The following is a 14,836-nucleotide window of genomic DNA, read 5'->3' on the forward strand; positions in this document are numbered from 1 at the left end:
ATTTCTAAAGTTTAAACAATAAATATAACCCTAATCATGCTCCCAAATTATTAAGCTAACTTTTAAATTAAATTAAAGTTGCTGTAATTTCATTTAAAAGTTAGCTTAATACATTACCCTTAAAAAAAAGAAATAAATGGTTGACATAAAAATAGAGTTGGAAGAGAATTTCTCTCTCTCTCTTCTCTCTCTCTCTCTCTTCTCTCTCTCTCTCTCTCTCTCTCTGACTGATCTATTTTTTAAAGTCTTCAACTTCTTTTTAATATCTTCTTTATTCTGCATCTCTTTCTCTTTGTTCTGAAATGCTTTTTCATGAGCAAACAGTGTTTTTTATTTGGACTAATACAAGTCTTAGTTATTGTCTCTATGTTTTAGAATGTATTTGCCACAGTAGCACATTTACAGTTCGTAGGCGGTACAGGTAAAATTATATCAATTTAAAGTAATGTACAGGTAAAGACATAAAGAGAAGTAATAAGTTGTAAAAATGTGTGAGCGCTGACTCACAGAGAGAGAGAGAGAGAGAGAGAGAGAGAGAGAGAGAGAGAGAGAGAGAGAGAGAGAGAGAGAGAGAGAGATAAAGGGTTGTCCTTACTTATGAGAGTGAATTATTTATCAGTTATTATGGAGACAGAGAGAATAACACATGAGAGAGAGAGAGAGTTGTCCTTACTTGAAATATCAAGTTAAATTATTTATGAATTATTATGGAGAGAGAGAGAGAGAGAGAGAGAGAGGTTATTCTTAATGCTAGATATCAAAAGATGGAAATTCATGATTTATGAAGGAAAAGGAAAAAAGAAAGAAGAGAGAGAGATAGTACCAGAAATCCTTTGACACGTTTTGGGCAACGATTGACAGCTTTGCCCTCACCCTCTCTTCAAAGGTTTCAATGTTAAAGCTCGAAATGATATTTGTTTGTTTGAAATATCACATAATATACTATAGAAATGTATAAATTTTGTAATTACAGTTTTATTTCTGGATCGGGGTCCCGTGTCACCCGGTGAAATAGTCCATTCAGCACTTATTTCTAGGTAATTCCGTTGCTAGATACCAGAGAAAGCTAAATGAAATGCTGGAGTTACTACCCCAGAGCGAGCTCCACTAGATGGAGTCGTGTATGGAAAAGGGTGAACTACAAAAACACGGAACCTTATCCTATAGAGATTCCCAATGTCAAAAGTCCCAACGAGAGAGGTGCCGATACAAGCCCATGCACTACTTTGTAATGGACTGTATACAAGGCAACACTAGCCGCATTCCATTTTAGCACGTTTTTTCGCTCACACGTAATTTCGTTGTGATCCTTATTTTGTGCTCTATTTTGGATTTTTTATGGCATCCTCGCAAGGTTCTTCTTCAATTACTTGAGTACCAGTGTTTTGTTGTTTTTTAGGCGATTGAGGCTTCTTATTTTCCTTTAGTTTAATAATTAAAGGAATTTATAACGCCTGCCTCGATCTCCTCTCACGCTCTTGACCTCTCTTGGTCTTGGGTCGGCATATTTGTTTTGTGTTTTTTATTTGTATCCCTTTTTACTTGGGATGTTTTACCATTAATGATCCCTAACTTTAGTGGGTTTGATTAATTTTTGTTTGTTCTGTACCCATTTACTACAGAAGTGCTGTTTAGCGTTTAGGCTACGAGCTACCCCCTCGGCCCATTTGCTTTTATCATGGCTTCATTACGAGAGTGATTTTTATTACGGAAGTGATGTTTAGCGTTTAGGCTACGAGCTACCCACTCGGCCCATTCGCCTTTTATCATGGCTTCATTACGGAGTGATGTTTAGCGTTTAGGCTACGAGCTACCCCTCGGCCCATTCGCTTTTGGTTCGTGGCTTCATTACGAGAAATGTTGTTGAGCGCTTAGGCTACGAGCTTTCCCTCGAGCCCATTCGCTATTATTATCATGGCCTCATTATGCTTTATTTTTGTCACTCACTTCTCTTAGCCTTTGGGGGATCTTATTTTCATTGGTACTGTTACGATTTTTACTTTGTTTTTATAATTTTGTGAATTTTGTGTTCCCTTCCTGGTCAAGTGCTGTCTTGCTGTTTAGGCTACGTGGTTCCCCTCGGGCCTATTCGTTTCTTTTATTTTGGCTTTATTTTGCCTTGTTTTAGACTCACTTCTCTAAGTGTATGGGAACATGATTTTCATTGTTACCTTTAATTTTTGACCTTGTGCTTGGATGCTTTTGAATTTTGTTAATTTTGGGATACTTTCATTTAACTGGAGGTCGGTCATGTCCCTTCACGTCCATGTTGTGTTGGGCCTGCCTATCCTCCTACATGTACCTTATAGACAATTTTTGTTTTATTATGATTTTTTTTTTTGAGTTATTGGTTAGCCTTAATCCCTCTCCTAGGCTTCCTTCCTTTACATCGCCTCAGTTAGGTTAGCCTAGGGGTTGGCTGTAACACTTTTTCCCTTCGGGGAAAATTCGTTAAGGAGGGGACGATCTCGATCTGTACGTATGAGTTTCATGTCGGTGATCTCGTTCTGTACATGTGTGTTTTATGTCTGGTGCTTCCCTTGTTTGGTTTTGACTTGGATATATTGCCTTACGCATCCACCCTCTCCCTGTTTCGGCTTTTCACTTAGGCTAATGTTCCTAATAAGTTAAGCTGGAATAGCGCTTGTTCAGGTTTATAGTCCAGAGCTTAATCCTAGTTCAATCCTTCTTGGGTTGTTTACCAATGGTGACCGGGAGTGCTCTCCCCACTCCTGTTCACACTTCTTTACCGACTATATATATGTTATTTTGTGGTTTCTTGAGAGTCCCCTTCTCTCCCTTTTATCCTTTGCTCTCTCTCCCCCTTGGTTTGTTTTCAAAGTTTGTTAACTTTCCAAGGCTTGAGAGCAATTATCCTTATTTTATGTCGTAGCCTAAATCCCCTCCCTCTGCATTGGTTGATTGTCCTTCGGTGTGTCTGAGTTGGCACTCCACCTGGACCTGAGGTGACCAGGAGTGCTCTCCTCACCCTGTTCACACTCCTTTATCTTTCATTGCTCTCCTGGCCGTAGAGGTTTTTGCCCTTCCTCTCTTTTTCTCTCGCTCTTGTCGTCCAACACAGCTTACATAGCGAGGGATCTATGAGAATCTCTGGGTGCCCGGGAGTGCTGTCCCACCCTGGTCGCTGCTTTGGGTTACCAACCTCCTGGCCTATCCTTCCCCCTTCCTTTTACGCCGACTATTTCCCTTCGTGGTGCTTCCTACATGTTCGCACCTCACTGTTGGGATCTCATACGAGGCCAGTTAGCGTTTTCCACCTAACTGTCTCCTGCTTTATTTACTTTCGCTTCCCCTCCTTTTTGCTACTATCTGTTCGGTGTTTAGCTAAAGTTATCTTGTTGGGCGCTCTCCTTGCTTACTGCCACGGGCGGTTTTAGTGTTTAGCGGTCGGCGCTTATTCCCCCCACCGCTATCACTTGTTCAGGATATCCTCCTCCGGGGTTTTCTCTCTTGGCTCGGAGTGCGCCCACTTCCGACAGTTCATAACCTTGCCACATTTTGTTCAAACATGATCGCTTCGGAATGTTCCGTTGACTCTGTTTTTTATGTCTATGAGTTTTGTCCTGTTAGCCCGGTTTTCTCTCCGGTTTTCTTCAGGGTTTTCCTGGTCTGACTAGGCTATGGCTGCTAGTACTCTGCTCCGCATCCGTTACAGCATGCCCTTTTCTCATTACGCTTTTCTGCTGGTTTTGTCAAGTGCAGGAATGCTCCGCTATCCTACAACAAACCAGCGGTCACGGAGTCTATAGCTCCCATTCGGTCGCGCAGTCTGTTTTGGATTTATAGTTTGGCACGGAAGGTTATGAAGTACGCTATGCTCTCCTCGAGCAGGCTTCTTGATGAACCCGTAGGTTTTATATATACCTGTCGGTTTCGTCTCCGCCAAACTCCGCCTCATGTGACTTATTCTGACTCGAAGGTTGTAAGTACACTATGCTCTTCTCCGAGCAGGCTACTTGATGAATCCAGGTTTTATTTACACCAGTCGGTTTTATCGCCGCCAAACGCCGCCTCCTTTGGCTTATTATTAGTCGTTTGGCACCGGCAGATTGCGTTGTATGCGCTATGCTCTCCCGAGCAGGCTACCTGATGAATCCGTAGGTTTCATATATACCTGTCGGTTTTACCTCCGGCTCAAGCTCCGCCTCATGTGGCTTATTAATAGTCGCTCTTTCGAACTCCGTCTCCGGCGGGATTCTCGCATAATTGAAGGTTTCATATAAACCTATCGGTTCTCCGCCTCTTGTGGCTTATTAATAGTTAATCTTTCGGTGTTTGGGCTCTGTCCGGCGAGATTCTCGGTGGATCGGTAGGTTTCATATACGCCTATCGATTTCTCCGCCAAACTCCGTTTCCGGGCGAGATTCTCGGTAAATTGGTAGGTTTCATATACACCTATCGGTTTTTCCTTTGCCAAACTCCGCCTTATATAACTTATTGATAGTTGTTCCTCCGGTGTCTGGGGTCCTAATTTTTCCCCTCCTGGAGGCCGGCCGCAATTTCTCAGTAACTCTTCGCCTTCAAATTAATTGTTTACGGAGAGTTTTCTGAAGACGTTGCAGCCTTCTGTCTCGCTTCTCGACCTGTGAACATCGTCCCGGAGCGATAAGTAGGTGCGGGAATAATTGAGACAAACCTTTTCCGCTTAGCTCGAATTAGGTGAGGCAAACTTTTCCTTAGGGGATTCGTTACCTTCTCATCCCTTTTCGACGGTTCCTGGTCTACCGTCCCTAAGGTGAAGTCAGTAAAAAAAAAAAAAAAAAAAGACCACCCTTTTTAAACCAAGAAGACCCGCTCTGGGGCCCCCTCAAACGCCTCGGATCTCTAATCCGGTGCCATCCTCGAGTTTGGCCTCGTCTTCTGAAAGGGACACGCCCAAGCAAAGCAAGATGGACCCCCTCCTTCCTTTGTTGAAAACTCTTTTACGGGTCTCCTTATAAGGAGCTCGTTATGAGGGTCATTGTCAACCTATTAAACTAACTATCTACGTCATGGTCCATGCCTTCCCTTTCCCAGGAGCTTAAATCCCAAGAGATTAATCTCAAGACTCATTGTCAATGGATCACCTGTTAAGTCCTGCTCCGTTCCGAATTCTGTCGTTTCGACATCTCCACCTCTTTTCCCTCCAGTCTGGGGAATCTTGGTGCCTTCCCTTTATGCTTCCCAGCATGAAGGCACCCTCCTGTCGGGGGTGTGGGCACACGGAGGTTGGTGGAAGGGCATTTCTTCCCTTCCGGTCTGGTATCCTCTTATCCGGTTTTACCAGACTGTCAGAACGAGCATGGCATCTGTCTGGCAGGATCCATAAGTGAGCCCTCAGCTAGGGGCTGGACACATCGTCTCCCTGAGGACTCTAACGGAGTGGCAGGCGGAGAATTCCAAGTTCACGCCAGCTGTGGGGATCTTACCGTGCTCTCTTTGAGAGCCCTGTTTCTGTTCCCTTGTGCTCCGAATGTAGCCCCTCTTATCAACAGGCTTGTTTTGAAATGTATCGCTGAGGCATTTTCGGGAGACAGATATCACAGATACATTCACAGTGAATCTTCTAACCCGGACTACGCTTCTAATTTTTTCAGCATACAGCTCCCTAAGCTTCCGGAGTCAATTTTCGGAAGCTGAAACAGGTGTAAGTCAGGCTTGCCTGTTCCGATTTGAGCTGAAAATCTTATGAACAGTTTTACCTGGAGAATTAATCTTTTCCCAGGTGGGCGTTGTTAAAGTTCCTGGGGCTACTATTGTTACCCAGAGCCTCCGTTCTCATGGGTGTCTACCCTACGAGCAGAAGCGGTCTGATCTTGCCGGACCTGTCCCAAGTCCGCAAGAAGTTCATGTAGTTCAAGAGCCCCCTGCTCAGGCGGTGGTGCAGGCTCTTCAGGTCTCTGCCCCTAGACAGCCGTCAGCTCTCACTCCCAGCCTCCACCTCGATGTGTGCTTTTCAGCCAACACATCAGCCCCTTGTAACGCCCATGTCTCTGCCTCCCCCACGTGCCCGCCGGGAGTTTTCTTTGCTTCATACGAAAAACCTAAGGAAAGAATTTTCACTAGACATTTGGCCAGAGGCTCTGACCCTCCACGGGTTATCATAGGAGCAGGGATGCATCCTACCCTCTCTCCGAGAAATTGGGAAGGCATTCGCTTCACGGGAGGCAATCAAGCCTCCTCCCTGTAGTATTTCTCATATGGGTGGGAGGCTGTACCATTTTCGGGGCCACTGGAACTTCAGTTCCTGGGCCCAGAGTATAGGTTATCAGGGCCCGGGTGGAGCTGGACTGTTGTCCCCCCAATCAGGTTCAATCAGCCTCCGGCCAGAGTTCTGGGGTCTTTTCATAAAATGGCCTGTCAGGCTTTTTCAGTCTGCAAAAGTTCCCTTCCACTGGAAAATTTTTTTTGGCGTGTCCCGCTTGTTTTCCTTATTCATGCGGCAAGTCTCGGTTGCTTACAGTCTTGTGGGTTCGGATCCTACTGCGCTCGTGGAGCCGTAACCACCTCTATAGACCTTTGTACGCTTCCCTTTCACATCTTGGTTGCAGAAAGGTCCTATCCCTTCTTGGGATTCAGACTCGGGAGCAGGCGTGCCCCTTCAGGTTCATGCCCTCCTCAATGCGGCTCCAGAGTCTTTGCCAGTTTGAACAATACCGTAGTTCAACAGCTCCGATATTAGTAGGCTATGCTAGCTGCATATCTAGTTGCCTGGCTCATTTGGGCACCCAGCGTCGGGAATTGCCTGAGGGCGCCGGTCATTATAATCGGTTTCTAGAGTCTTTGGGCTTCAAGCAACCAGGAAGGAATCCCACCTGATTCAGGAGGGTAGCCTCGAGTTATGAATCCAGTGGAAGTGGAAAGAGATAGCAAGGGCATCTTATCATTTCATCATCTCAAGCATACCTCTCCCCAGTGCCCAAGAAAAAGTCCTGTTTTTCTCCAGTTTGCTTCAGTGACGGTTCTCCTTCTGAAGTCAAAGCTGGAGTTTATGACCGGGTATGGTGGAGTCAGGGACGTGTCTCCTTGATTCCTCCTGCTTGAATAGTGGCCTCCGGCCTTGCACAACTGTCAAGTGCTTACCAAAGTCAGTTCCTCTCCAGCTTTCCCCTCCGGCCTCAGTATTCCACACTGTCACCTCTCTGGGCGGGTGAGGTGGATATTTTTTGGCCCAATGAAGTACATGGTACTTAGTCGGTCACGTTCCCGGCAGTTCCATATCAACGCTTTGGAGGGCGGTGACAGTCTTCCTGTCCTTGGAAACTTCTTCCCAAGAGGTTTCCTTTTAGGCTGGTTCTGAACAAAACAGCAATAGTGCGCTTTATGTAAACAAGTGGTTTTGGACTCGAATTTCTTGCTCAGGTTATGGTTCATTCTTCTCCATAACCAACAGACGCAGGTGCCTCTGTCTACCACCCTTCTCAGAGGGGTCCAAAAGGTCACTGCTTTTTCCCTATCCAGGCCTCCCCTGGTGTCGGAATAGTCCTTAGGCGGAGCGTCATTCAGGTAGTCTTGTGACCTTTTCCTGGGCCTGGAAGTAGGTCTGTTTGCAACCCAATTCAGCCACAAACTATCAAGCTGTCCCGTCTGGTATAAACTCAGCCTGTATGCCAGCCCCCTCAAACTCTGATGTCCTGGCTTTGTGGTCTTTGTGAATCTTACAGTTTAGGAGGAAACTGATATTGGTCCTGTTATTACTGTTTTCCTGAAATCAGTTAAGGGATCCTACTCTACTGCAGTATGGTTCTACAGTTAAGTAACTAGCACTCTTCACATAGTTTTCAACCAAGTACTGATGCGCCGCATTGGCCTCGAGGAAAGTGTTTTGTTGGAACCAGACTCACAGGCCCTTAACCGTCATCCCTAAGGTCTGTGTTCGCTTAAGAACAGTACTCCGGCCCACATTCGGTTTCCTGGTCTTTGAGTAATGTATCGGAGTTAGCTTTTAACCAACAATCATCTTGTTCTTATCTTTCCTTGTTAAGGAAGTCCCAAAAATTTTTAATCAGCTTAGCTTCTAGTGTTAGTTTTCCTGTACTATCTGCCTGTCTGGCGGAACCAATCAGTTTGGTTTGTCTGGAACCAATCAGTTTGGTTTCCCTCATCAGGGGTAGTGTTGTGAATTCCTCACCCTAACTTTCTATCTACAATTGAAGGTCCTCATTTTCATTGGTCACCCTGAAAGTACTCCTTTTACAAGGTCTGTTTCTGTGTCCAGTTTTCCTTGCAGGCTTTTTTTAGACAGGACTCGCAATTTTGTCAGGTCCTCTCCTTTAAAAAAGGGGGGCATTGTCATTGGGTCTGCTATTAGGCAGGAAGTATTTTCTTAATACAAGCCTATTCAGGTGCTATTCTAAGCTCATGATCTTAGACGGTGACCACTTACATTATTTTCATTACATGAACTCAGAGGACCTTACTTATGTTCAGGGTAGAATTCTCCTAGTTTTCAACGTTTCTATTTAAGTCTTTAATAGCATAAGAATGATGTTTATTTCTCTGTTATTATTTCACTGACAAGACATCGGGACTTGATCCAGAAAAAGGATTTTGACAAAGGAAAATCTATTTCTGGAGAGGGGCCCGTGTCACCCGTGACCCACCCTGTTTTTCATTCTCTCCCTCCCTTTGATAAACTTCATTCTAGTGAGGTGGGTGCTAACATGGAATGCGGCTAGTGTTGCCTTGTATACAGTCCGCGAGTAGTGCATGGGCTTGTATCGGCACCTCTCGTTGGGACTTTTGACGTTGGGAATCTCTATAGGATAAGGTTCCGTGTTTTTGTAGTTCACCTTTTCCATACACGACTCCATCTAGTGGAGCTCGCTCTGGGGGTAGTAACTCCAGCATTTCATTTAGCTTTCTCTGGTATCTAGCAAACGGAATTACCTAGAAATAAGTGCTGAATGGACTATTTCACCGGTGACACGGGCCCTCTCCAGAAATAGATTTTTCCTTTGTCAAAATCCTTTTATTATTATTATTATTATTATTATTGTTATTATTGAAAATTAGTACTTATTATTAGGTAAATCATTTATTCATCATACAGAAAAAATAAACATATATTGTACATGTAACCATAAAATTCTCTCATCTCACTAAGACGAGAGAATTTTTATGGTTACATGTATATGTTTGTTTGTTTTGTATATAGCTTGTACTTCTGTGACAGTGGGAGTTTGATAGATAGCAAAAGAAAAAAAGAGAACACTCAATTTTCTATGATTATCCATTTTCTATCGATCTACTTCCCCACCCCCACCAAGGGACTGTTAGGTACAAACACTCATAGCCAGTCAGTCTACTTCTTTTGCTGGTTTCAATAGGAGGTAGAGAGTTTGTTAAATGTACTCAGTTTTCTGTTGGTTTCTTTGTTTTTATTTTGAGTAATCAGTCTGTGAGAGCCTGTGAGGTAAGAGTTGCCATAATATGATGTGTTTGCTGCTGAGAGAAAGGTTATGATTGGAATAACTGATGTAAATTGTATTCTAATAAAATCACGAGGAAATTGATTGTGAGCAAGGTGAGCTGGTCAGTTGTAGAAACAAAGAGGATTGGTCTTGTAAAACTAGTGTTAGAGGAATGTATGTTTCGTGTGCTCCCCCTTTTAGTAGTTGGATAGATCCACTGGGGCTTCTTTGATTTGTACTGCAACTAAGCTTCCCATGGATTCAGGGCATTAGACTTGGTGGGATTGAGTCATTTTTTATATTCACTTGGTGTAACTTTTGCAGGGTTATTTTCTTATTGATGTGGAATCCAAGAAGTATCTTTGAGTAGTATATCAGTTTTAAGTCCTCTGTTTCAGACTGAGAACTGCTTCAGAGGAGGTAAAGAATACTCTTCTTGGGTAGACAAACAGAATTCTCCTCCAGTTGGTAGTGCCTTTGGGGAACCTGAACCCAGACCTATCATTAAAGTATTTTTAGATGCTTCCAAACAAGGTTAGGAGCTCTTTTGAATTCTGGAGTTGGCAGGACAGTGGTCAGATGACGAGTCCTTCCTTTTAATCAGCAGTTCAGAACTGCTTGTGGTCTGGAATGCTCAATTGGAATTGGAGGAATTATTGTTAAACAAAACTATTTCATTGTTCTCGGACAACTCAACTACCCTGTCTGACATTAAGAAACAGGGAGATACAAAGTCAGTCTTTTTGGTTTAGTCCAAGACCTTCTTCTATTGACAGAAGTGAGAGGAATTAAATTAGTTCTTTAGTTGGTTCTTGAAAGATGAATGCACTAGCAGATTTGCTGAGTCAGAAAAACCAAATTCCTTCCACATAAGGAACCTTGAATATGAAAGTGTGCAAGCAACTGTGGAAATTATGGGAAGCCCAATGGTGGATCTTTTTGCCACCTCCAAGAACTTTTGTCTTTCATTATATTGTCTCTCCAACCTGGGTCCGTAAGCATTAACAGTAGCTCTGATGCTAATTGACTGGAAAGACATGGAAGTATAAGTCTTTCCCTTGTTTGCTTGTCACCAGTTTCCACTTAACTTCAAGGGAGATTCAGCCAATAAGTCTCGTGTACAGGCAGTCCCCGGTTATTGGTGGGGTTCTGTTCTGACAGCGTGATGATGTTTAAAATCGCTTATAACCGAAAATCGGCTATTTTGGTTTCGCGCTATCGGCATTAATAACCAGAGATTGGTGCCTCTGTTAGGTATGTATTGGCGCCGATAAGCAGAAATTGGCACATATTGGAGCTGAAAATCGCTGATTTTCACCGCTAGACAAGAACCATAAAACTGTATCACCTATAACTGAGCTTGCCAATAAGCGGGGACTGCCTGTATTCTCTCCCTTGGGGTATTCCTTCAGTTACTTTCAAGAATCCTGTGGCCTCATAGCAGACAACCTTAGACCTCATGGTATGAGTCGTGTTATAATTTGTATGCTTCCTTAAGTTGAGCAGAACACTGTCACTAATTTCCAAGTATCTTCTAGGGAATTCAACCAGGCAATCTATGGATTTCCTTACCTGGGCTTATTCGTTCAGTTACCTTCAAGAATCTTAGTCACCCAGAATACTGATGATAACACTGGCTCTATTCTGGCCTCAGTATACAGTAGTGGCTTCTAGCCCTGTTAAGACTGTTTTGACATACACAGAGGTCTTTTAAATAGTAAGACATTATTGCATTAGCCTCTCCAAGTCACTCCCACAAGCAACTGGACTTCCTCAACCTTTGCACTTGAAGCTAATTAAGTGAAGTTCATTGACAGAATCTTGTAGATCAACCAAACCAAAACTGTTCTTAACCCAGTAGGAGATCATCTCTTACTTCTGAACCTTTTTATCATGAGCAGTGGACAAACTACTGTTTGCTAGACCTTTGGTAGTTTTCTCCAAGAATGGAGGAAAAAGTATTCCCAGGTGCTGCTTTTGGTCCTGGAACATGGCTAGCTGGGTACAGTATATGAATTCATGTAACATGCTTCACTAGAGATTCTGATCCTGAGGAGAGTATTTGATGCTCAAGGGTTCCTTTTCTTTTACCCAACAAATAGTGAAATCCATGCCTTTTCTATCAGAGGAATCCGTATGAGGTCAGTCAAAATTATGACTTTTTATGCATTCCAGATTTTACTAGAAGGAATCAGACTTTTGCTATTATTACAAACACTCAAGTAATTTTCTTTCTCACTCTCAGGTTTCATTATCTTTTCAGGAAGTGTAGTAGAAGAGAACATTCTAATATGTCCATTCAGAGCTGTGAATATCTGTCTTGGGATGATGAACACTTTAGACAAAAGGGTCCTCAGTGTCCAAATTCGCTGTAGATCTAGCATTGTAATTGTAGAGTGTGAGCCTTGTAATTATGGATTTTCAACCTCTTGATTTTAAGCGGACACTTTAACTTAACTCCATTTTAAATGCTATCTCTGTAGAACTTTCATTAATCATCATCCACTTTGATATCCACTGCACTCTAAACCTTAAATATTAAATGAGTACAGTATAGTGTCTTGATTAGACCTTAGGTGCATGAACTTTGGAAGGAGTTATTCCCTTTTATGTGGAATGTCTGAGAGTTTGCGCAGATGCAAAAAGGCTATATTTAAGTGATTGGGTTGTATATATGGGAGTTAATTTGTTTTGTTAAAAATATATTTGCTTTGAGTTTGAAATGAACCTTCCAGCTTTTTCTGTTCATGTGTTACTGATTTTTTCAAACTTTCAGGAGATTGTAAAACTTTGTCCAGATGATCCATTAGTTATTACATATGCAGAGGACCTTCTTGATAAAGGTATTATAAGAAATATTCTCATTTTACTACTGTAAACATTGTTATAAAGATATTTTAGTACTGTATTTGTAAGCTTGGTTTCTTTTAAGATGAATTTTATGGCCAGGTATATGTCAAAGACCCTCATTGCTCCTGGTGGCAGTGAAGTCATTCTCTGCATTTTATCATAAGCTCATTAATTTTAAATAGCCTGAGTCGATGTGTGGGTGGAAGGGTCTTTATAAGTAAGTAACTAAATCAGCACTGGGGTAAGCAAACTTCTGAAATGTGAATGAAAAGAAAATCAGAATATCTGAATAATGAGTCACGAAATAGCTTGGATCCTTGAAGGTCTAGATTGAACTTCCTGTGGCTAGTCAGTTATAATTGAGTCATGTGTAGGCCAAATGATAGAGCTTAAGAGTTACCACCCCAGAGTGCTCGCTCATGAAAAAGTGGACTAGGAAGGAGGAGGAGGATGATGGAGCTCCTCCCTTCATAAGGCCTGCAACAACCGCAGGGGCTAATATGCATATGTTTTATGACTTATGGTTTAGTTACTTATAAGAGCCAAATAAATAACTAAACAAACATTTCAATAAGCGTGAAATAATTGATGTTAAACTATATTAAATTTCTATTTCACGCCCCAGGCTCGTTATTAAGAGACAAATGGACTCTTTCTCTATGCTACTTCATTAAAATATTCAAAAACAATCGACAGTAATCATAGGGTTACCGAATTTACTAACAGCCAACTGTTCACAGTTTGCCAGTGCAAACTATCCAAGTTATCAACCAATTAATACAAATTATGTCACCTCGACAGTATGCATACCACAAAATAACACAAGATATAACAACCAATTGATACTTAGCTGAATTGTAATAAAACACTTTTAAAAGGAATACTTTTGAGATATATGTATGATATATCACGATTTGACGGCCAGGACTAAGAACGGCGCTCCTCCTTTGCTGAATCCTCTCTTCTGACCCGGCTTTTTCAACCAAGGAAAATGACGATGCGCCGAGTGGGTGCGTTCTTTCATCCCAAAACGTCTTTTGTCACCAAATCAACAAACAAAGACGACAACATCCTAAACCAACAACAAAAACACTATCAACAAAAGAAAAATGCGAAACTACAGAATAATACAAATCAACTGTATTATAATAATATTCACAACAAAAACACAACCGCTCACTGAGACTTTCATAGATCTCCTATCGAGTCCCGATACACTCCCAACAAGCAAAAGATATTTACAGTAGTCCTGCATTAATGAGGGCCTTTCTGACCTCAGCAGCCTTTTGAGCGGTTTTCCTAATTGGACGGGTGCCTTTTAGTTCCATTTCAGCAGGAGCAGTGTCTTCCAACTCCTGCCACAGTTCAAGGGGTACAACTTGACGACAGGTCGCATGATTTGACCATGTGTGGTCCGGAGTGTAACCACTGTAATATATTGTCCGGTCCCACATGCAGCTGAATAACCTGACCCATTTTCCACCTATTCCTTGGCCCTTCGTCATGGATAAGTACCACATCACCCACTTTAGGCCAGGAACTATGTTTGTTTCCTGTACGATGAGATTCACGGAGAGAAGTCAGATACTCCCTCTCCCATCTTTTCCACAGATCATCACATAACTTGGTGATGTATAAAAATCTTTTTCCTGTACCCTGTTGTCATTATACAGAGGGTCTTTAGAGACTTCCTCCCAATTCACTACTTCTCTAGGAAGGATCTCAGTTTCCTTCCTAGGATCAAATGGTTGGGGTCAAGATTTCCAATTGATCCAAGTCCCCTGGAGTATAACTCAATGGTCTATCATTGATAATGGATTCGAGCTCTATCATTAAGCAAGATAATTCATCATACCTGAGCAGAGCTCGACCCACCACCTTTTTCAGGCATGCCTTTAAAAGCCCAATCAATCTCTCCCAGATGGCTCCAAACCAAGGAGCTCTAGCAGGGATGAATTTCCACTTACACTCCACCTGATTCAAATGTTCTTGCACTGAGATGTTTTCTGCCATAGCCTTAAGATATTCTGAGGCCGCAACAAATGTGGTAGCATTGTCACTCAACATCAATGAAGGGAATCCTCTTCTGCTGCAAAAGTTCCTAAAGGCCATGAGGAGCGAGTTGCAGGACTGATTTTTAACTAGCTCCACATGGATGCCTCTAGTTACTGGGTATGTAAATACGATGATATATGCCTTTTTCGGATTCTGATCTTTCTCCTTCGTCCACAATGCTCCTGTATAATCCACGCCTGTGATGGAAAAAGGTTGTTTCTGCTGCACTCTGAATTCTGGTAAGGCTGGTACTACATTTGCTCTATAGGGTTTGCCTGTGTCCTTTTGCAAGCGACACAATGATGGATTACGCTCTTGGTCAACTGTCTAAGCTGTGGGATCCAAAATTCTTGTCTCACGCTAGCCACAGTTGCGTTCACTCCCATATGAGCTTGCATATCATGATGTTCCCTTATTATTAGTTTTGTAAAAAACAACCTTTGGCAGTAAAACTGGAAACTTCGCTCTCTCTGTTAGCTGTGCATGTTCCAGCCTACCTCTGCATTTTATTATATCTC

General features: G+C 42.5%; 1 protein-coding gene across 1 annotated transcript in view; it reads left to right on the forward strand.

The window, feature by feature from the left end:
* Window positions 1-14,836, forward strand: part of LOC136830810 (uncharacterized protein PF3D7_1120600-like) — a 211,255-nt gene that overhangs the window by 111,344 nt on the left and 85,075 nt on the right. The window contains exon 8 of the mRNA XM_067090737.1: window positions 12,190-12,256. Within this exon, the coding sequence (XP_066946838.1) occupies window positions 12,190-12,256 (67 nt within the window). The remainder of the gene's footprint in view (window positions 1-12,189; window positions 12,257-14,836) is intronic.

This window comes from Macrobrachium rosenbergii, chromosome 47 (assembly GCF_040412425.1).
Source record: "Macrobrachium rosenbergii isolate ZJJX-2024 chromosome 47, ASM4041242v1, whole genome shotgun sequence".
In the NCBI taxonomy this organism is placed as follows: domain Eukaryota; kingdom Metazoa; phylum Arthropoda; class Malacostraca; order Decapoda; family Palaemonidae; genus Macrobrachium; species Macrobrachium rosenbergii.